Here is a 23,466-nt window from a genome sequence, read left to right as displayed (position 1 = left end):
CGTCCTGTACTGTCATCAGCGAAACACACAACATCACCAAGAGAGACTGTCTGATGTTCCCCCTGGTTCTTCTTTCTCCCTTTGGATCGCTTTCATTCCCTCCCGTCGGCGTCTGATGGCAAGAATGGCTACGTGGATGATAAAGACGAGGACAACAAAGGCTGCAACAGAACTGATAACTGCCTCCGATGAAAATTCTGGTGGCATGGGAGGATCTGAGTTGTAAACGGATGCCATGACAGCGCAGTCACGAATCCCTGCTTTCAAAAACAATAACAAATTGATATTACGTAAAATATAATAATACTTTGTGAACAAAACTAAACAAAATATCTATGATTAACATTTTTTTTTTCAAATTTTTATCATCCTGTATATGAACTGTCTTATATGCAATAATGAGAAGTAGAATAATGACCTGGTGGGGAAATTGTTGGTGTTGGTAGTGTTGATGGCAGATGTGATGAGGACAACTGCGATGAAGTGACCGTCGACTCGTGTGACTCATCTGAAACAATTCCCAAAATAAACATTTTTTCTTTCAACTCGGAAACCCTTGAAAAATAATTTATTGACAGGTGTCTCATGGTATTGCAATCTGTAATATACTGGCACGTTTGTCATCATGAATGTAGGGCAAACACAGTAAGCAGGAGCTTTACACGCCAATAAAAGTAAACAAACAACTTGTCATACATTCTACCAGAAGAGTGTACACAGCCGATGTGTAGATGCCACCACCCCAGGTCACGTGACATTCAAACTGCGTTCCATTGTCTTCCCTCTGAACGTCGCTCATAATCATCAGGTCGCCATCTTGGCCTTGCCATCTGACGACAGCGGGTGGACTTCCCGGGTGTTCTATCCGGCAAACGCACGATACGTTGCCTCCTTCTGGAATTTTCCACGAGCACGAGGTGGCCATGCTTCCAGGAGCAGCTGTGTGTAAAGATCATTGTGCTTAACAACACCAAGTATATTAAATAAGAAGCCATATATGGTTCTTTAATATTTATTTATTTGAAATTGTATATAGAGTTTTAAGGAGTTTATGTGTCAGGGAAACATTGTGTTATCTATGAGTTCATATTCATTATTATTAAGAAGCCATTGCCTGGTGTGCACTTACCTATTCTGACATCTTGAGAAAACTGGTTTGTAGATGCAGGTGAGACAGACACTCTGTATGTGTACAGTCCCTCCTGGTTGGGCAAGGGTTGTGTAAATGAACACACCTGGTGGGTGCTTCCATCCTCAAATGCACCAAATACATTCTGCACGAAACGAAAGTATTCTAATATCTTTAAACATAAGATGGAAGGAATTATTTATGTCTCTAAAATTCTATATTTATCTTCACCCAAATATATTGTTATTTCCTTTTTGCTCCTGACACCAGCCTTGTTATATAGTCTTATCATTATTGACAATAGGGATGCTGCTAGTGCTGTTGGTGGTGGCGGTATTGTTGCTGTTGCTGTTGACAATGATGATGATGATGATGATGATGATGATGATGATGATGATGATGATGTCTCATTAAAATCACAATAACAACTAATAATAATAAATACATTGTTTGGTCCAGTCCATTGGCATGTGTAGCTGTTGTCTGAGGCAAATGCTTGCTGAACCTGGCAAACTCCTGAAACAGTCCAGCGCTCTGTGTCCGTTGTAATCTTGCACTGGTTGAGGACAGAGTGATCTGAAACAAATCTTTCTCTCAGACTAGTTCAAAACTATCAGCCTTTTTTCTAGTTTGTTTTATTTTCTTTTCAGCCGCCAGAAAAGAGTTTTAGAATGATCATAAGATAAGTGAAAAATATATTAAAGTAGATTGCTTTCCTTCACTGCATTTTGACTTCATCATTATTATTGCATGTTCTTTGAGGAATGAGAGAAAGACAGTGTGTGCGTGCGTGTGTGGTACTACTTTTGTTTTTGATTTTTTTCTCTCTTTTTTTTCTTTGTTATCCTTTCCCGTTTTTATGTAAGATTCACATTATCTTGACTTTTACAGCATTTCACTATATGATGTTTTTATAGTTTAGTCTTGCAAAATAGTATTCTTAAGTCTTTCTAGAAGCATTTCAGTGTCAATAGAGCTAAAATTTCTCTTTACAAGGACGGCGGCTAGTAACCTTTGACCCAAAGCTATTAGCTGCGTAGTTGTCTGACCATTCACCTTCCATCAGCAGGTTTTATTTCGACATTAAGCCTTTTGTTTGCTCTTATTTTATGTCTTTCCTTGTCAAATCGCAAATCAAACACAAACATTGGGCATGTTTCTGCAATTCTATATTCAAGGCACCCAACGTAGCGGACGTTAGTCTCACTCTCAATCCCAACTCAGTTTTTTATTCGCGAATAATCAATGATTGCTGGGCAATCAAAAATCAGATATTATGTACAGTAATCCTGGCTTCGGTAAACAAGCTGTGATTGGCTGTTACAATAAATTAACTGCTGCCTTTTTTCTTTTTTTTTCCTGGGGAAAGATATTTTTCTGTATGTTTTTATTGCCGTTGTTGTGTGGTTTATTGGTGATAATTTTGTCAGATTTTCGCAAAACAAAACCTGATTAAAACAAGGTAAAATCATAAAAGTAGAAAAAGACAAAATAAGGCAAGAACATGAGTACAAAAAAAATTGACAAATGATGCAGCAAGCAAAATAAATAAATAATATTAAAGTATTCCGGATAACGAACACCAAAACAATAATTTAGGAAGGGCTAAACATGGTTTTGCAGAGCTTTACTGGTCTTTAAGTACTGACAAGGCAAAAAATTATTAGCATTTGCATTTGAGACCTAAGGAGCAAGCTCGAAATGACCTGCCTTAAACGAAAGACAAGTGATTATTTCCTGGTGACAAAAAGTAGTTAACTGTCAACAGTATGTGTACAAAATATTTATTTGTTTATAATAAATCCTTTGCTTCTCCAAAAGAGAATAGATAGCGTACTAAGGACGAGATAAAATCAGGACATAAAATATTCACCGTATTTCCAGAAAACTCTTCACTGCTACCCCCAAACCCCTTTCCCGACAACATTACAGGTCACGTGACTAAATACCAAAGTGAACAAAAAGAAACAAAACATAACACAAAAAGAACAAAAATTTAAAGAATCTGAACATATTCCTGAAAGGTCACTATCATAAGTCAAAAATGAAAATAAAAAAAACAAAGAAACCAGAAAGCCAAAACTATTTAAAAAATAATGACATTGCTTGAAAGCAGAAATGTCAAGAAAAATAAAATGATTGGATGACATAAAGAATCATGACATACGTTTGATGACCAGCTTGCATCTGGCTGAAGACGTGCTGCCCATCTGCTGACACGTGACCTCCAGGCCGCCATTAGCCCGGTAGTCACGCACGATCGTCAGGCGGCTGTCGCTGCTGTACGGTGCGCGGCTGAGGGCGTAGTCGTGGTACAGGTACACAGGACTACAGGTGCCGTCTGCCTTACACTCACCGATAGCCTCCCCACCAACGCCACGCCGCCACACCACGTCGGAGGGGTTGGCGATGTCGCTGCACGTGACAACGGTCCCATCGTCCTCGTACACCTCTACCTGGCCGTTGATGCAGTTGCGGATGGTGAGTGCTGCTGTAACGATGGAAGGAATACTGCTTTTGCGCACAGATTTATTTTTATAATAAGTCTGAGAACTCACAGTCAGTCAGTCTCGTGGTCTTGCCCTATAAGAGGTAAGTACAGGGGGGGTCATTATCTCAAGCAAACAAGAAGCTAAGGCTGGCATGTTTGAACAAACTTGAGGTACTACACAAGACAGGGATTTAATCGACAGTGTGATTTACAACACCTTATCTGATGTACAACAGCCGTGAACATTAAGATCAGGTCACTGTAAGTAAGACATATGTCTCAGAAGAAAAACACTTCGAATCTCTGTTTCAGATGATTACTGTTCAACTTTTCATTAGAAACAACATTGTCATTTCCTCTAGTATAATATCAGACCAAGACAATGAGTTCTCTATTATTTCAGAAATTGCAGATATTTCTGACTTAAAACCCTATTCCAGTTGTGACCGGTATCAAAGACAAACAAAATTAGTTTAAGGCCCTTACCAGCAAATGTACAATAGACGAGACACACGAGAAGAAGATGGACGGTCAACGTCATCCCTGGACCGTGGAGCCACCTGGACTGGTCAACGGACGGTTTGCTGCCGTGTCCCGTTGTTATTGATTGTTTGTGTTGTGCGGATGGGATTCGTGGTGGGGAGGAGAGCTGCAACAATGGTGAGCTAATAGTCGATGGGGATGACTTGTTGCATTCAGCTTGTCGAGCATTGACACCAAAGCCTGCACACAAGAGAAGCTAATCCATTTAGTCATCAACGTTTATCGTTTAGAACGCAGTTGCAGTTCTTTGTTATTCACCCCAAGCTACTAACTGTGGGAGGAAGAAAGACAAAAGCTATAAAAACAGAAAGGTAAACAAAATGTTAATAGAAGAGACATTTTATAGGATGACAAAGAAGAAAATAAAGAAAGACAAAGAAGTATACAGTAAGACTAATAAATAAATATGGAGAAATGCTATTTTGGGAGATTTTTTAAGTTAACTTCTAAATGCCTTTACAATGAATGAGTTGGCAATTTTGCTGTGGAGAAATAAAAAGTAACTTAAAATATTTTTTTATTTTTTAAAATTTATTAATTAATTTATTTATTGAATTTAATTTATTTATTTAATTATAGAAATATATTATGTCATGGACTCATTGATGCCCATACAGCCTCACAATCTTTTTTCAAGCACTCACCCACTACAAAATATATTAATAATAACTAGCTTGTTGGAACAGAACTGGTCTGTGTTTGCTTCTTGTTCCATAACCTGATCCAGTCCCTGATCCACTCCGCCAGTCGATATCCGCTTTGTTGCTGCCATCGATTCCTTTGTACCTTCCACTGAGGGACCAGGGACATAAGTGATTGTGTGCCGAGTCTTTTCATTGTTAGTTTATCTTTCCTGATCATAAAAAAGCTGGCACACGGGGCTTCGTATCCATTATGTTGGCCCTGCGGTGAAGAACAACCTAGTTTGTGAGCCCGACATTCACAGCCCTTAGGGCGCTTCAAAGCGTCTATAGAAACCGTCCTTTGCCTTTCTGTCTATCACAGTCCTCTCAAGCTTTGACAGGGACACTCTTGTATGTTCTGTCAATACAACTGAGGTCTGAAGTTGTTTTCATCGCTTTATCGGTTGGACAGGGGTGAAGGGTGTTTGGAGGTAATTAGTTTGTCAGGTGTATGTTGTGGAGTGGCGGTGAGTGGGTGTGTCTGTAGATCTTTAGTCGATTAGGGTTTCATGTTGTTGCTGTTGTTGTTGTTAACGACACTTGCTGCCCTGCAATGGTAAGGTAAGCGCTGACTAATTCATTCTCAATTTGTTCCCTGGTTTATTTTTATGTTTTGATGGTTGTTTGTTATCATTTGCATGTATAATTGTTTCTCTTTCCTTCCATCATATTTTGCCAGTGTCTCCTATTTGTCCCAACGATTATGATTATTATAATTATTATGATTATTATTGTTGCTGCGCTTACTTGTATATTATTCAACTTATTGCTACTGTTTTATAATATATAAACAAACAACACCCTTTCGTTCCTGAGAGACACACCTGTAAAGAATAGAAAAAGAGTAAAAAAAAAACACACAAACTTTAAAAAATGCACAAAAATTACACTGTCAATGTTACACCGTATAAAAATGGAACTATATGTTATTTACACTTATTTGTAAACACACTATTTCTATTTTGACTTCTTTCCTGGCTTAATAATGTTTGGTAAAGTCTGTACTGAGATTGAAGGGGTGTGACTAACCCAAATCTTTAGAAAACAATTTTGTACCAGTCACTCAGCCCAGTTATTTAAAAACTAATAGCTCCCCGCTAGAACTCTTAATAAGCAGATAGTGTAGAGTTTAATGCATTTTAAAAGCTCTTTTAGAACGAACACTGACAGTTCTGGGTCAGTGCCATCCCATGGATAATATATTCTTTCCCAAAGAAAAGCTTGTACAAGGGCTTGTCTAACCACAAAGTGTTCAGGCTGAGCTGTTTTCAATGAAAGTCACCTGAGCGAACACAGCCACAACTGGGAAAATAAACACCTGGTATAAAGTGATTTACATAGACAAGCAAACAGTCTAGAGTTTGTGATTTTTAGATATTTTATGTAGGTGCGAACCTGGTAGGCGTGCATAGACAGGTAGCAGAAGGTAGATGCAAGATCATAGCGCATGAGGCCGATAAGCTCGTGTCGTTGTGCGGAGAGAAATAGTTTCATCGACATATAGGTAGGAAATGTTTTCTCATTTATGTTTAAATATGCACACATTCTGTAAAATTGTTAACTCCTTGGTGTTGCTTATTTTTAATACATTTTTGTGGGAATTCTCTGAATTGTTTTTGAGTTGGATCATGTTGATTTTCGACTCGTTGTTTAGAATTATTATGTCAACAGTTTTTGTTTTTTTTCGGAGCATATATTGTCAGTGAATTCCCATGCCAGTACACTGTTAGTGAACTATGAAAGTCATGTACTAAAACAAGAAAAGTTTATTAAAGAGTGAACACAAATCCTACAACTTACTCATATATTTGCTCACAGACCACACCCACCCACACAGTAAATTTTTGGGTCTCAATGACTAAGACACGCAGGAACTCCCAAGCTCAAGCAGTGATCAGCACAAACAAATTAGAGAAGGATACTAGGGTTTCTTATTCTTTATTATCTATCGTGAACTTAAAAAGAACGTGAAGAAATACAATCACATGTCGGCAAAGATTTATGGGAAACCTTTGATTCATGAGAAGATTTGTTGTAACCATCCATTGACCTGACACTTTAAGGTTGAGCAGCTTCGTCACGAGGGTCCTGGCACCCATGCACGGTGTCGGGTGGATTGTTTCAAAGGTATCATGTTCTACCCTGTTGACATTTAGTGCCTGATACCCGACAGAGAACACCTGTATGACAAATCAAGCGGTTAAAGCGGTAAGCGGATCTACCCGGAAGGACACTAAAGAAAAATTGAATTAAGTGTCATCGAGGTTTTTTTAATTATTCTTAGACTTTGTTCAATATGTGTAAATTTATAATTTTGAGGTAGTAGAACCTGTATTTTATGTGTAGGCCCTGTTAGTATTAGTATACTTTAACCCTTTTTATGCTTTACAGATTTCTGAACCAAGGACCTGGTGATACGAAGAGTATTCGTTGACAAGAATTTTTTTCAGCCCTCCACAACTAGTCACCCTTCGCAGCTGTATTCATTCATCTGTCCTTGCGTTTGAGAGGTAAGCAAGGAAACAACTGGGGTAATGGTTGGGTATTATTCTTAGATTGGTGGAAATTTCAAACTTGACGAGAACTATACTAGATAACGGCGATGAGCTACTCGAGGAAGAATGTAATAGTGTCAGAGTGAAAATATTTCTAATTTTTTAGCATAATCATGCTACTTTTTGTTCATGACATTGTTAGATATCATTCAAATTATAAAATCATAATATGCAATATCCAGATATAAATCAGATATACAATTCATATGTATTTCAAAATAACATCTTTAAAATTATTTTCCGTATTAAAAATATCGTTTCTATTTTTTATTGATGCTTCAAAACTGTTTATTTTATCTCAGACCCGTGGTAAAAGTTCTCGAACATTCAAACCTCCAGTACCTAGCGACCTGGAATTGTTCCAAGTCTGCACCCGACAGGCTTTACAAATGGGGGATTGTGATTCAAGTGCCTCCGGTCGAGTTTGCAGAAGAGTGCACACGGTTGTTTGTACAGCAGACGTCAACTTAGCACTGGACAGGCAAAGGAGAGAAGGAAGGAATGAATGTGTGTAGCTTATCTCTTTATCTGTCGAACTTATTTATTCTAGATAGTTTTCTGAAGCACTTTAGAGAGTGAAATTGAATTTTCCAGGGTGAGTATTCAAATGGAACGATATTTATTAGAATCATTTTTGTTATGCACGTTAGCTTATATATGAAAATATTAGTTTTAATGTTACGTATATATACTCCTGTAAATTATTTTTATCCAACATTTATTACAAAAGATTTTGTTGTAGCATTCAGTTTAAAGTGATAATGAAAATTAACGGACAATTTCAAGGTGCATACACATGTGTTTCTGGCTTACGAGTACGTGTCCTAACATTTTTGTGCATGTTTTCAACCGTTTGTATTTTAAGGAAGTCTCCTAGATCGTCTTTGAAAAAAAAATGTTTTAAATTTTACGATGATCTGATTCTGGCCGCCATAACCTAGCTGGAACACTGAATAACCTATGAACTCTTCCTGAGGGGCAGGCGTGCACACGAGGGCAACGGTACAAACAGAAGATCTGTTATTGTCGTGGACCACCAGAGCTTGTGACAGTGTTGGCGGCCATACCCACAATGGCCACCATGGGAAGTTGTGCAATGGAAGTCAGCAATTCTATGGCTATAAATAGAATGACTTAATATTATGTCAGCATTTCATATTTAAATATTTAAAAAAATTAATCATGACTTATTTCTAGTCTGACATAGCTTCATCTGTGCACGTGTACGTCTTAAAGTCAACACGTTTGTTCGCTCACGCGTTTTTGAGTTCGTTCGTCTGTTTGTTGTCTGTTATTGTGTCGATGATTCCGTCCATGAACTGTTTTTGCGTTAGTAGGTCTGTCTGTAAGGATGTCTGTCTGTGACTTAATTAATTTCAGTAGACCTGTAGACGACTTTGTCTTCTCTTGAGTTTGTCCATGCTTTCCTTGTTGCGTCACTGCGTCTTTGTGGTGTCTTTTGTCAGGAGATACGTTCGTCCGTGTTTCAAAGTCACTACGTCCAAACATGAGTACGTCTTCGTGTAAATACGTTTGGTTATAAGCACGAAAGTACGTTTGTTATCGAGTGCGCTTCTTTCTCTTTTAGTACGTCTTTACGTCACTGCGTTTGTCAACAAGTACGTCTGTACGTCAGAGTGTTTGTCAACGAGTACGTCTGTACGTCAGAGCGTTTGTCAACGAGTACGTCTTTACGTCAGAGCGTTTGTCAACGAGTACGTCTTTACGTCAAAGCGTTTGTCAACGAGTACGTCTTTACGTCAGAGCGTTTGTCAACGAGTACGTCTGTATGTCAAAGCGTTTGTCAACGAGTACGTCTTTACGTCAAAGCGTTTGTCAGCTGGTACACCCTAACGTAAGATCATTTGTCAATAAGTGTTTTATCGTTTCAGCACGTCTGTCTTTGAGTATGTCCGCACATCATGTCTTTGCCTTTTCACGTAAAAATGCGACCTCTCAACAAGTCTCGTAAACGTTAGTTCGTCTGTACGTATGTCAGTAATTCTTTGTTCATGCACGACTTCTGTTTGTTACCTTGACACTATCGTCTGTTTGTGCAGTACTTTGACATCACGTGACTACGTTTGTCTATGACTTTGTTTTGGTATCAGTGCCTTTTGCAATGAGTTCGTCTTAGCTTCTGTGTGTCTGTACGTCCTTTGGTAATTATGTTTGTACAAGTTCTCGTCAAGCCTCTCTGTACAAGGCACACAGATGGTTGGTAAAAATAATCCTTCTAGCTGCAGAACGACGGAAGGAAAGAGTTGCTTCTAGGAAGTTCCAAACCTAATCATATCTTCACATTCTCCTCAGAACAAGTTGCTATCATTGGGGGAATTGTCGGTGGTGTTGCTGTCATTGGTATCGTCGGCATAGTTGTAACCGTCGTTATGCTCAAACCTTCGAAAGTAGGTGCCATGCCCGTTACATCAAGTTCGACATAGGGACTGGGTGATGCTGAGAACACAGCAACGACACAACAGACGATGAAATGAGGTAAACAAATAGACTTTCTTTCTAAACAATAATAATAATAATGATTATGATGATGATGATGATGATGATGATGATTAATGGATTGATGGAATAATGATGGAAGGATGATGGAATGATGATGATCCTGACAGATATAAATTACAATACAAGAAGATTGAGTATAAAGAAACTCTCAAATAAGGCTTAGATATTTAAAAAAGGTAATTGTTATATCGATAGTTCAAATAAAACTCACAACCGATATAAATAAATTAAAAAGGAAGCAGTAGCAAAATCCGGTTTTTTAACTGTTGACGAGTCCTTGTTCACCTTTATTTTTGCGGTCCCTGAACACAACATCACAAGAAATATTATAGTTTTATTATGTATGATAGAAAGCCTGTTCGGTGTAGATTTATTAAATGCAATTCTTTTTTATCTGGATTTCAGAAAAGTTTGATTTCTTCACACAGTCTGTCTTCTGAAAGATTTTTGATATCCAAACATTGACATCCTGGAATCCACGAACATGTTCAATATCGTGTTGAAACAAAAAGTGTACGAAAATACCAGTAACATTGTTATACGAGGCATTGTGCATTACTTCTTTTATTCTGTCTTTTTTCTCTACATCATTTACTCTCTTTTTTAATTTATTCATTCATTTCTTTATCTGTCCTTTCGTTTTATATACTCAAATTATTTGTATGTAATGTGCATGTGCAAAAAACAGACAAATTTGTATTTCTATGTATATAATTTTTTTATTTATTTCTTGATTGCCTGGAAATAATGGGTCTACAGCCGATTGTACATACATTCATCTCTACTTTACACAAATTTTAAGTATCAAATATTTTACGCCATTAAATGACCGACATCATGTTTGCTACAATAGACATATTGTCTATAAGTATCGCTGACCAAAGTCTTTCACAACATATTCATATCAAGCTTCATATCCACATTAATGACATCATGTTACAATAAAATAGATTAGTTGATCTTTTGTTAATTCTGTCATCTTTTTAAATAAATGAATCAATAATTCATGATGTGTTCGAAATAGATATATAGATATGCGATAACTATTTCTGTCTCTCTGTCAGGAAGCTACAGAAGAAACTTGTGTACTAAGCTCATATCCATCTACTTACCCTTTTGTCCATATGTTTGTCTGTCTGTTTATCCTTCTATCTATCTATCAAGCCATGCGTCTTCCCCTCTCTCTCACTCACTTCCCCTCCCTTACTATGCTAGATTGCGAAAAGGGACGTAACTTGTTATTGGACTATTTATCTACCTGTGCATTTATCTCCCTTGACAAAATCTGAATTATTCAAAAAAGTTTTATTCTTGAAGAAAATTTTCCCTTTTTGCATTCTACTTTTTTTTTGTTAAATTATTAGTGCTTGCATTGCTCCATCGGCAATAAAACATGGTTTTAATAAACATTTTAATCTGGGACTTGTCTTTAGTGCAATTTTGTATTGAGGTTTGTACTTGACACTAATCTACAAGGCGTTTTAAAATGTAAACAGGTTTTACAAAATGATTAAAAACAGTTCAAAACTCTGTATTAAAATGATTAAATCACAAGATACAAAGTACTGTAATTTTCAGCCACATATCATTCCAGACATTGTGAGCCTTAATATGTTTTCAGTGTTAAATTTTCTAGTAAAGGGAGAATGTTTGGAGTACAATCATATAAACACATAAGGCCTGATCATTTTTACAATTTTCATGGCGAAATTTAAAAAAGTAAGTAAAGTTTCTATTTATGTTTTCTGGAAATATAATATCTTACACTTAATTTACTCAGCCATTAAATACTAAATTTTCAGTCCAACACAGGTCAGGTTACCAGTGATAAAGATACTGAAAACTGAAGCTAAGAGTTGAGAGCACATGTAAGTAGGATCAGGCAAACTCGTAAAAAGCTGGCTAATGATCCACGGGTCACCAGGTCACCTACAGCTATGTCCACATATATATATATACTGAAACGGTAAGTGCTAAGCAGAAGTCAAGTGCCTCAAGGGGACAAAAGCAACTACCCACCCGTAAAGAGAAGCAATGGAGTAAGAGACAGCGACACACCAACATGTCTGTGGCAATGCACTGCTGAGCAAAAGATTTGCTGGAGTGGATATTCCCTTCAAGAATCTAGTTATGACACTCAATAAGTATTATGCAGACATAACTGACATGCAAATGTGCAAAATAAAATAAGCAACATGAAAAAACAAGTTGTCCGACTCACAAAAGCCACCCATCTGAAAATTTCTTTATATATACATGATATAACCACACAGTGGATTGGAGAAAATCCGGACACACCTGAAGACTATTTTTTTTTAAATCCACTCACCTAGACAGCTGTTAATAGAAGTAATAGATAACGGATCTGTACATCGTGGTTTTATTGCAGAATCTGTTACAATTGTGCAGTGAGTGTGGTGTGTACAATGTGTGTGTGGACGGATGTGTTTAGCCTCAAGATAACATCACCAGCTATAAAAGTGTCAGAACTGACCTCAAATGTAGACACAGTGTAGGTAGAATGTAAACAAAGCTAAATATTGTAAGTCTGCTGTAGAAAGGGATTGAGGAGAAGACAGAAAAGTAAAGCAACAGCGAGAATAAGAAAGTAAAAGAGAGCAAGAGAGTTCTTCCTTCTCTACTCTTCTTTTTCTTTCTCTTTTTGTGACGAAAGAGAGAGAGAGAATAATGGGGAGACATCTTAATAACCAACGAGGTCAGGAGCTAAGGAAAAACCGTTGTGTGCCACCACAAGGTAACCCGCCGTGTGTGATCACGTGACCTCACAGGTGTGTTGCTATTGTGCTACCTACAGTGGAGTGGCCAGGTGCACAACCGTTACACACACCCCGGGTAGCTGTGTGACGAGACCAGAGCAGTTGTAGATGTCCGTGTAATCAACTCGTCCTAGGTATGTACAAAGATTTGTATCGATATGCAAATTTGATTGATAACCATGGACTGTAGACATCTATATATGTTGATGACGATATGTTTATAACTGTGATGAGTCTTGTCATAGATTTTTAGACATAGTAAAGACTTTAGGATTCAATACAAAGTTCACTTGCGCGCACACACAAGTATGAATTAAATATACAAAGACATACACACACATACTCTCTGAATAAAAACCTGCTATCTCAACTGATATGGATGTATTAAAATATCGAGTATAATATAAGCAATCAAATCATGGTATACATACGAGGAAGTGAAGTGGTGGCCATAGCCATTCATGCTTAGCGACATTCTGTCTCAACCCCGAAGGTATGCATGGTTTAATTTTAGGCACGGTATACACCCTGAACACGTTATGCATGAGCAGGTTTGCTTGTAAATGTGTATACACATACATAATTACTTTTAAATGTGTATGTTTGAGTGTCATTGTACGTTTGCCTATGTTGGTACGTGCGACTACTTCTCAAGCAGTGATTAAAGTAGTATTAATAAAACTGTGAGATGATTCCATTAATTTCTTTTTCTTTTTTTTTTTTTGCAGTGATCATCCAGTACATAGCGGTTCCTGCAGCGGTTTTTCCGATGACGTCATGTCCATAACCTCATCGACGCCACCACAAGCTGCGCAGCTGCTGCTCACCGAGGACGCAGGAAAATCTTGAACAAAAATGTTATCAGAACACAAAGAGGACGAGAGTTGTCCTTGTGAACCAATGACAAACAACTGCAAACAAATTCAGTTAAACCATTCAGTGTGTGTGCGTCCCGTTACGTCCCGTCACGTCATGTTAGTCTTCGTACGTCCTGTAACGTCATGTTAGTCCCTGTACGTTCCGTCACGTCTAAGTACGTCTCAGTTTTGTCCACGCCGTCCCTAGAACAACCGAGGAAAGAGCAAATAATAGGAAAACCCTCTAGTAAGGGATCGCTGCTCTGTTCAAACACTCATGAAGCCTTATCGTCTTTTGTCTGCTCTGTCATCAGATTACACCTACTCGGAGCTCTCCGGCATTGTCGCTGGTGTTGTCGTGGCCATGGTGGTGTTGAATGTTATCAGCGTCATTGTAACAGTCTTCGTAATGAAAAAGAAAATAAAAGGTAATACATTTTTATCTTTAATGTATACATGTTATTTGTAATCAATTTTGTAGATATGCATTTCCATTAAAAATTATGCCTGAAACATTCTTCTCCTTCTCTTCTGTTGTTGTTGTTGTTGTTGTTGTTGTTGTTGTTGTTGTCACGGTATTTGTAAGGAAGGGACTTAACTCTAATTTGAAAGGAACATTTCATCCCATTGCCAACACCAAAACAAATTTTTCAATCTTTGTTTCAGATGACGGTTACAGCAAACCCATGAGGATGCAGACACAGCACATCTACTTGGACATCAACAACTCGCCCACTGGACATGATGGACATGATGGCGGATTTCGCGGAATTCAGAATCCGAGGATGCCAGGCGACAGTGACGACACAGCGAGCACATACGACAGTATTAAATGAGGTATATATATATAGTGTGCATACTTTATATACAGATATATCATAGATATTGTTTCCATATTTCTTCCTTTTCTTTTCATACATGTTTATCAATGCTGTTATCTTCATGCTTAATATATTGGGTAGCTCTGTCACACGCATTTATCAATTTTTTAAATAATTATTTAGGTGAGCACAAAGCTGTAAAGAAACAGTCTATTCCTGATTGATATAAAACAACTTATGAAAGGCATTTTTTTATTAACTGTGGATTCTCTAAATTTTTGTTCAGACAGTTCTTACGAGGTCCTAAGCTGAATTTTACACTCATTCTGTTGTGAACTCAGTGCGTTTTGCACAAAACTTTCGTCCCGACCCTGAGTGTGAAGCCATGACCATCATTTGACTTTTCATCAGACGACGGAGGAGATGCAATATAATTAAAAACCGAGCTTCTCAGAGGACATGTGTCTTTGCTTTCCCTTCCTCCCTCTCTCATATCAATATTTGTTGCTATAATATGTTTATTGATATTTTAAATGGGTTTATTTATTTTTATTTAATCAAGAGGGTTACATTGTATACTCAAGAGAGCGGGTATGTTTACTGACACTCAGATCTCTAAACAAATGTTGTGAATAAATTCATATTTTTATCTTAGAATTAGGAACAGAAATGAATTCTGTCATAGTCTCAATCTATGTAAATATTATGATGTCTATTTATATGTTTTATAATTTTATTTTATTCAAATTGTGACTGGTTTCATTTATATCAACATATTCATGTGAGTCAGTACGTTCCACTACGTCAAAGTACGTCTTAGTACGTCCGTCTGGAAGTTACCGCACCTGAACTTTCATGAGCATCCATACACACTGGAGTAACTGGTCGTTCTATGTAATGAAGAAATTGAAATAACGTACAAGTTTCGGGCAGTAAAATAGCACATAAATTATAATTTTAAGAGAAAAATAATTTTATTGAACCAGCACAGTGATGTAGCATCCTGTAGAGTCATGTAATAATGAATTTCAATAGTAACACATCATTTCCTCATGCAATGCAACCTAAAGATTACTAGAGTCATTTGATACAACATCACAACTGATAAAGAAGGAAAATCTGTGTTTTCCTTAATACTGAAAATTGATTGTCAAAATAAAAAGAAGACAGTAAACAAGTTTATAGAATTATCATCTGCCTACCTGATTGAGTGCCTGTGTATGCATGCTTGAATGTTTATACGTATACCTGAATTTATTAGTGTATATATAGAGATATATTTATGTATAAACATTCTCATGGTTTTTAGGTGAATAAGCATGAAAAGGAAGAGACAAAATGTATAGACAACAAGATGAATGGATTATCTGTATTACCTAACACAATGTCCTTCTAAACCGCAAACATTCTCTCTCTCTCACACACACAGTAATAAGAGTCGGCACGCAGACACATACACACGCAGACACACACGCACTACCACGACCACCAGCACAACAACTAACCCTGACTACAGGAGTGGAGCAGGTACAAACACGCAACTAGAGAGGTTCGTGCATGAACTCACCTGCAACTAGGAAGTAAGAATTACCTGTCGAACCGAAAATAATTTTCCCGGCCTTGCCACGACAGATATTTATACCTGCCTGAGTCATTACACAAGTCCAAAGTATAAGGATGTAGAGACATTTGGGGTCGGGTGCATGGCTGTTCGTGTAGCATTTCCATGTATTAGAGTTTCTATGAATTTAAGAGGGTGAATCGGTGATTATAGTAAACTAACCGTGCTACCAGGTGAGACACGAAGAAAGAACGGATTTCATAAAGATGTAAACATATTGGACACACATAATAACACGCTTTGGGCTACCTGCATCGTCAGACACTCTCAGAAGAACGATTTCATCCTGAAAGCCACACCATCACACTGGCATAAAACGTTTTAAACACTCTCATGTGAATATAAAACTGTTTCCAATGGTGGGTAAAATTCCTTTCTTTTTTTTTTTTTCCTCTCATCTTTTTTTAGCTGGTTTAACAGCTGTGTAAATGTCGCCACTATCTGGCTTTGAACCCTGACCCTCTGAACTGTTCTGACCTCCATTGCTGTTCGTGATTTCTACGTTCACGTACTCGCGACCGCAACGGACGGCTTCTAAGCTGTCATCAATTGAGAGAACATAATCTTGCTCAAGGGTAAGGTCTTTGGTTTGTGCGCCTGCCTCGGGGGAAAGCTGCCCTGGAGGTGAGCCATCTGGTGCGGAATGTAACTTGAAAGGTGGTATGTACATGTCTATCGAGATGTCGTTTAGCTGTACCTCAGGGCTACACGCCGGCAACTTTTTTGTCGGAGGACAAGGGTTCATCTCCATGTTGATGTAATCTGAAAAAAATTGAAGTACTTTTAGCACAACAGTTGATTTTCATTTCTCTGAGAGGAAGACTTTGTGAACTCGTCAAGAAGTTTCTACAATATACTTGATCAAAATAAATCCTACAGTTTATAACACTTGCATATTATGATTAAAGAGTACAAATTGTAAAGATTTTTTGCTTGAAAATACACTAACAGCTCAAAGAAGTTATTATTCAGGTCCGTTTTACAGAAATAAGTTTCATCGTTTAATGATGATGATGATGATGATGATCATGATGATGATGATGATGATGACGACGACGATGTCATTAAATATATAATAACATGTCTTTACCATCTGCGTCCTTGTCGTCTGCTGTATTGGGCTTCATGGGTGGCTGGGTAGGAGCATTCATATTACTGTATATGGAAGCATTCTCCATGGAAACGTTGGCGTAGATCTGTTCTAACCGTCTCTCCGGCATCCTGCGAACTGAGCGACCCAGCACCCGACAATCGACGCTGCTACCCTCTGGTTCAGATCTTTCGGATATCTCCTCAAGAAGGTTATTCCCTGTGACCACGACGATAATAATTACGAGAATTCCGACCTCAACGACGAAGGTAACGACAATCGATAATGAAGATAGATGAGCCCAAGGACATAAAGACGACACGTGTAAAGGGATAATCGATTCGAGAGTTATTCATTTTATTATAAATCACTGATTTACTTAACCTTCCTAATTTTTATTCAACACATAACATGCCTACGAAGATAAATACTATGTTTAGCTAATCGACAGTGAATGCTTGTAATCTTATATGTATATATTATTAAAGATGAAAACAAAAACGGAAGACAATTTACTTTCGTCTCGTCTTTTGATGTAGCTGACGATCTTTTGGACGATAAAAGAGATCAGGAGAGTTCCTATGCACGATCCAGCTGCGATGAGTATGTAGATGGCGAACAAGGGAAGATCGTCGATGCCAAAGCGGTGAGTCTCAGACAGAGGTTCTCCTGTGCAACAGTCCTGATTTTTTTCTAAAAACTTATATTTTACAAACTAACGATTCCATTCCAAAAAAAAAATAAAATAATAAAACAAAATTAAAAACATTAAATTCTCGTTATCTATTTTAGAATGTGCGTGCCTCGAACTACAGGTAGCCATATGTATAAATGTAAACTTCACACAAAGAGAAAGATAAATCCCACACCCACACACACACACACAGCTTTAATGTGTATCTGTAAGTTGTTTCTGTAAAAGGTGCAGAGTTTTCAGTCCTAACCTACCTGTGGTTTCTGTTAATTTGATTTTACTTTCGGTTGTGTTTAGAGACATTCTTCATTTCTTTGTTTTCGATGGTCCTCGTAGACAATGGACGACTTCTTAGTTGCCGTCTTTGCAATGCCAGTTATTCCTGATGTCTATTTGAAAAAATAAAAAGCATTATTTTATCGTTTTATCATACAATATCATAACACTGAGATGGTATTAAACTGTCAAGTTATGATGTACGGATATTAAACATTAAATTAAGCCTTAACTAATTTATTTACATGATGTTGTACACATGAAAGGAGTATTTATCGTATGATAGCTGCCAGAGTCTAATCAAAGTTCAACAACTTTTTATAAAGTAGCTTCAGTAGCAGACTTATGCAGGTTTCTTGAAATACTTCATTACTCGTGTGGTTATGGAACAACAACACAGGTATATGTAATCCTTTGTTTTGACCTCAGCGTTTTAGCCACTGAAAATTTATCAAATCCAGTCTAAAAAACGCTGGCTATTTGTTTTCTACCCTCTTTTCTTAACCCCAATCCTTTCAGTAGCTGGGTATTAATTCAACATTTTGGTCAACTGGGTAAAGTGCGTTTACCTCACGGGTATCGAACTTCCTCCCTTCCCACTTCCAAATCTGGAGGCTACTGTTGTAACAATCGACCTCTTTGCTCTTCTATAATGATTTTTAACAAATTGGTTACGATTTAATCATCAGTTAATAATGTCGATTTTGTATCAGTAACTCTGCGTTATGTTTATAGCGCTTTCTGCAGAATGAAATAAAGAGTTCTGGACTCACCTTTCACTAAGTATTCTCTTTGAGCAGTAGCATGTGGGAGGATAGAAGACGAACACAAACATGTGGTTTGATCGCTTATTTCATTACTAACTAGCAGCACACACAGAGATGAAGGAAGGTATAAACATTCTATATTTAGAAGATAGTTGCAGTGGCGCCTTCTTTAAACTTGATACTTTCAGGATTTTCCTTGAATTTAATCTGAAACAAAGACTGCTTCTTAAGATGCTTGTTCTCTGACAGGTTCCTCTTATTGTTTTGTAAACTTCAACTATGTCCGGATTTTGTTTTTTGTTTTACAAAGTGGTTTTTTTCTAGGTAAATCCGGATTTAACACTTGTAAATAAGTTTTTGTTGTTTGTTCTGTTTAGTGTTCATTCAATGTTTGTTTGTTAATATGTTTTTTGGTTGTTATGCATTTTTATTTTTATTTGTTTTTTTTTTCCAGTATTTTACTTTTATTTTTGTTCATATTTTCCTTGATTTGTTGCTGCCAATGTTATTGAAGTTAATATGTCAAAAAGTCAGCCATGAAATTCGCTTGAAAAAAAAAAACTCTTATCTACCTTTGTCAAGTGTTATTTTATTATCGGAACAGAGTTAATAAAGAATTTATTTATCTTATAGTATTTAGACGGTAGGCTTCAATCAGTTAATAATTTTTTTTAAAGAAAAACTTTCACTATTCCCATAAAAAACTTCACTGCTCATAATTTTCCTGTCATTTTGTTTTCGTCCCTTGAAGGTCGCCACCCACGACAGATACTTTCGACGCAACCACACGCGTGTCGAGGGAGTCGCATAATCAACAAACAATCACACGGATCCTGACTTAGAATATTGGAGTCAGCCTCAAGTCAGGCTGTAATCTGACTCCCATTTCACGTTTCCACGAAGAAAATACACCAACACCGCTCACGGATGTAATTTATTACAGTGTTGTGAACATATACCGCACTCTAGTTACATAAAGTGAACTTGTTGTCATCAACCTGGCGACAATCCCCTCCCTAACCCTATACCAACATGGATTCCTACTCGAGACCTGTCTTCGTGTAAAGTCACAATCGTGTTCTTGTTTCTGACATACACACCTGTAAAAAAAAAAAAAAACTGTATACAAACGGCAAGAACCTTGTTGCTACACTTAGTCATTTTCACAACATAATATATTTGGAGAGGATAGTGACAGGCTTCCTCTATTTTTCATGAGATCTTTTTTTTTTTGCAGTAAGAAGATGAACAATTGATATGAAATTTCGATGGTGACGTGCAGCAGGACAAGTGTGAAATTTTCTTTTCCTTTTTAACTTTCTTAAAAGTAAATGGTAAAGGGAGACAATTACTGCCTTTAAAAGCAGAATCATTCTTGACCAAGTTCCCTCCCTTACACCAGAAAATCACCTGTGACAGTTTCGTGTGCGTCGGCTCTCTCTACAAATGTGATGTTTCATGAGATTAAGCGACCCTATGTTCTACTAGGGGTGATTAGGAACAAAAAGAAGAAGATGATGAGATTAAGCTGCATACTTGTACTCTCACTATTTATTTATTTTATTTCGTACATTCCAATATAAGTAAATGACCAAGAAGTGACCATCTCATTCTAGTTTTTGACAGTGTCTCAAAAGTCCTGCTGCATTAGAGTTAGTTGATAGTCGATGTGTATGTCAGTGCGTATTTGGCGAATATGTCGAGACTGTGGGTGTGAACGTGTGATAAAACATTTGTCACGGTGCTAGTCGATCCTCTTCCTTTCTTCAGAATATTCGTCACATAGTCACCGCACGGGAAATATGTTATCGCCCCTATCGTGACATTTTACATATTTTTTTCTTACAAAACGTATACAATAAAAGTATCCATACCGAATACCTCAGCAAAACATCAACTTCAGTCTTTTTTTTTTTTTTTTGAGTATCTTACTGCGTGTAACAGAAGCTTTCTTCAAAAAGTTTTGACATGTCATTTGGACCCAACACTGACAGTTGGACCTCGACTTGGCCTTTGTGTTCAATATTCAAGAAACCTACGTTTTTGGTAAATATGCCTTTTTCCTCAAGTTCATTACAAAAACTATTATAATTACGGTAATGAAGACATAAATAAATAGGGTAAATAAAGCGATGTGTGATATTTAAAATATTCAAAATTAGAAGTGCATTTTATTGAGAGAGTTTGTGTGGCTGTGTGACAGGGACTATTTCTGTGTATATGTGTGTGTGTGAGTGACAGGGACTATTTCTCTATTTGTGAGAAAGAGAGAGAAGGGGAGAGAGATTTACAATCACAATAATCTGTTGTAGTTCCATGGTGTCTGTGTGCGTGACAGGGACTATTTCTGTGTCTGTATGTGTGTGAAAGAGAGAAAAGGGGAGAGGGAGGAACAATAGTCTGTTGTAGTTCCATGGCGCGCGCGTGTGTGTGTGACAGGGACTATTTCTGTGTCTGTATATGTGTGTATGTGTATGTGTGTATGTGAGAAAGAGAGAGAAAGGAAGAGAGATGCACATTAATCTGTTGTAGTTCCATGGCGACGGCTTAAGGTCCACAGCAGGAAACGTCTTCATGTGAATCTCTGCCGTATTTCCATATTGTAAATTTACATTACTGAATATATAAATACATAATACACTTTGGTAAGCACTTTTTGGTAACATAATTATTAAATTATAAGTATATATAAATGTACTTTATAGTTCTTCAAACAAGAATCTAACGAAAGTCAAGGCGACACTGTTCATCCTCCAATTAAAAAGAAATTTTATCTTCTGTGAGTCAATGTCTTATAAATGTATCAGCCTCGCGATTTTATTAAAGTTTTATCACTACAACATGAGAAGAAATAATCTTAAGTCTTCCCGAGTCTCAAAATTGAAAAAGAACTTGAAGGATGAAATTGTCCATCTTGCAACAGTTTAGTATTTCTACAGACAACAGGCAACAAGATTTTACTTTGATAGCTTCCTTGTCTCTAACTCTGTGTCTTCAATGTCTTTTGTTCCCACATTTACTTTAAAAACATTTATGGCTTCTGTAGCATAGTTACATACTACATGTAAGGGTTAGTTTGGTTAAATATACGTATTTGTGTATTTTATTTATCTTGTTGATGATATGAGAGTATGATCATGCGTGTGTCTGTGTGTATGTCTATGCCAACAAATAAGTAAATATAGATGTATATTGTGATGTGACATGCACACTGATCTGTTGTAGGAACCTTAGGACGGCTTAAGACAAACCACAGGAAATAGAATCTTACCATCCTTATCTCTGACTTACAGACTACAGCCGTGGTGTCAGCTGATAATACTGCACCTCGCATGGACCAACAATCAGAACAATCGAACAGCGTGTTTTCTAATAAAACATGTCTTTCCGTTATCTTGAATTTGGCACATCAATAACATTTCTTGTTTATTCAAATTTATATTTTGTCTGTTTTGTTTTTTGAAGTTCGTCCATCTTTCTGTGTATCTTTTCGTGTCTGATATTGTGTGTCTGTGTCTGTCAGTATGTCTGCGTGCTTGCTTATATGCACTTTGTCGTTCCTACTTGTAAAATGTATTGTTTCCAATTGCTGTTCTTTCTATTCTGTTCTCTTCGTTTCATATTATTAACTTCATCACTGGTCTATCATTCACTTTTGCTGAAAAATTATTCACAGACCATTGCCATTGTTTTCAGGCAAGAACTTACACTAATTAACTTCACTCAATAGCTCACATCCTTTTAGGTCTTTGTGTTGCAAACAGGAAGCTAATTGAATTCATTTCTGCGAATCGTACAGTTCAGTGCTTTACTGTATTTCCAAAGCCTTAAAGTGGCCATAATTCTGGGGACATAGTCCTCTCACGATCTAGTATTTCTGGACTGCTTGCAGACGACTTTTTCAGTTTAGTATTAAAGCGAGGCTGGTGTGTACACAGCTTCCTGTTTAGTCACATTCATTGTTTAGGCTCGCCGAAACTAACTGTGGAGAACTCCGCAAGAAGCAATGCGTTGGTCTCGGCAGACAGACATCAGTCCACCTATACACGTCCGTGATCCTCTTCATCAGTGATGCCCAAGCTTTTTCAGCCTGCGGGCCATATCCATTTGGGACAGCCGTTTCGCGGGCCACTTCACCGCAAAAATACAAAAAAGAAAAACAAATAGAGCAGATACCATTTTTTATTAGAAACAAGTTGTACTTACCATTAATTATGTAGTAATTAGTGGGATATTTGAAGTTGTTTTCCCGAAACCAACTTCTGAATGTCCGGCTGCATCGTAGAGACACCAAGTCGGAGCACTGAATCGAAATGTTCGTCCATCGAAAAAAAGATTGGGAAACGCCCCTACGTGGGGATAAATACTTCTTCTTCCCTTTTTTCGTATTTTTCGTTTTTTTTTTTTTTTTTTTTTTTTTTATTATTACTAACATGCCGATTTCCTGCACTGTGGGCAGAAGTTTCGCGGGCCGGATGGGACCGCGTCACAGGCCGGATATGGCCCGCGGGCCGTAGGTTGGGCATCCCTGCTCTAGTGGATCCTCAATATCATGGGAGACAACTCTTCTGGTTAGGTCTGTTTCTCGATGATAACACTAAGACCGGCGCACTGACACTGACCCTGAATCATTATGTTTATT

At 37.4% G+C, this 23,466-nt stretch overlaps 2 protein-coding genes and 2 long non-coding RNA genes across 11 annotated transcripts; 2 read left to right on the top strand and 2 right to left on the bottom strand.

The window, feature by feature from the left end:
* Positions 1–2: 2 nt before the first annotated feature.
* LOC112568190 lies at positions 3–4,591 on the bottom strand. Its single transcript, XM_025245360.1, has 7 exons — positions 4,107–4,591; positions 3,297–3,620; positions 1,575–1,705; positions 1,130–1,274; positions 697–939; positions 419–508; positions 3–257 (listed from the first exon to the last, which is right to left on the bottom strand). Exons 1-7 carry the CDS (start codon positions 4,159–4,161, stop codon positions 34–36), a joined length of 1,212 nt encoding a protein of 403 aa, XP_025101145.1. The 5' UTR covers positions 4,162–4,591; the 3' UTR covers positions 3–33.
* On the top strand, positions 3,483–10,374 carry LOC112568192. 6 transcript variants are annotated; one of them, XR_003100022.1, is made up of 5 exons: positions 5,312–6,350; positions 6,910–7,054; positions 7,238–7,356; positions 7,704–9,897; positions 10,327–10,374. It is a non-coding gene; the product is annotated as an uncharacterized LOC112568192 (long non-coding RNA). The 6 variants fall into 6 exon arrangements; XR_003100026.1 differs by lacking the exon at positions 6,910–7,054 and having other exon boundaries at positions 5,313–6,350; positions 7,704–7,908; positions 8,267–9,897; XR_003100024.1 differs by lacking the exons at positions 5,312–6,350; positions 6,910–7,054 and adding an exon at positions 3,483–3,610.
* A 1,982-nt stretch (positions 10,375–12,356) lies between these two features.
* LOC112569046 lies at positions 12,357–15,553 on the top strand. Its single transcript, XR_003100282.1, has 4 exons — positions 12,357–12,832; positions 13,427–13,983; positions 14,222–14,392; positions 14,663–15,553. It is a non-coding gene; the product is annotated as an uncharacterized LOC112569046 (long non-coding RNA).
* Positions 15,338–23,068, bottom strand: LOC112569044. Of its 3 annotated transcripts, XM_025246687.1 has the most exons (6): positions 23,031–23,068; positions 18,831–19,031; positions 18,036–18,170; positions 17,604–17,756; positions 17,088–17,306; positions 15,338–16,759 (listed from the first exon to the last, which is right to left on the bottom strand). In XM_025246687.1, exons 3-6 carry the CDS (start codon positions 18,082–18,084, stop codon positions 16,392–16,394), a joined length of 789 nt encoding a protein of 262 aa, XP_025102472.1. In that variant the 5' UTR covers positions 18,085–18,170; positions 18,831–19,031; positions 23,031–23,068; the 3' UTR covers positions 15,338–16,391. The 3 variants fall into 3 exon arrangements, with proteins under 3 accessions (XP_025102472.1, XP_025102473.1, XP_025102474.1); XM_025246688.1 differs by lacking the exon at positions 23,031–23,068 and having other exon boundaries at positions 18,831–19,033; XM_025246689.1 differs by lacking the exons at positions 18,831–19,031; positions 23,031–23,068 and adding an exon at positions 18,627–18,650.
* Positions 23,069–23,466: the final 398 nt, after the last annotated feature.

This window comes from Pomacea canaliculata, linkage group LG7 (assembly GCF_003073045.1).
Source record: "Pomacea canaliculata isolate SZHN2017 linkage group LG7, ASM307304v1, whole genome shotgun sequence".
NCBI lineage: Eukaryota > Metazoa > Mollusca > Gastropoda > Architaenioglossa > Ampullariidae > Pomacea > Pomacea canaliculata.
This window is presented reverse-complemented; position numbering and strand designations above follow the sequence as displayed.

Bases quoted from the DNA above. Each gene is read 5' to 3' on its own strand.
- LOC112568190 (XM_025245360.1), bottom strand. From the start codon at position 4,161: ATGACGTTGACCGTCCATCTTCTTCTCGTGTGTCTCGTCTATTGTACA. The intron at 1,275-1,574 runs GTATTTATTATT...CGTTTCGTGCAG, and splicing joins AATGGACTGGACCAAACAAT to AATGTATTTGGTGCATTTGA. The intron at 258-418 runs GTCATTATTCTA...TTTTGAAAGCAG, and splicing joins ACCAACAATTTCCCCACCAG to GGATTCGTGACTGCGCTGTC.
- LOC112569044 (XM_025246687.1), bottom strand. From the start codon at position 18,084: ATGTCTCTAAACACAACCGAAAGTAAAATCAAATTAACAGAAACCACA. The intron at 17,307-17,603 runs GTAAATTGTCTT...TCGTGGTCACAG, and splicing joins CATCAAAAGACGAGACGAAA to GGAATAACCTTCTTGAGGAG. The intron at 16,760-17,087 runs GTAAAGACATGT...AATTTTTTTCAG, and splicing joins AGACGACAAGGACGCAGATG to ATTACATCAACATGGAGATG.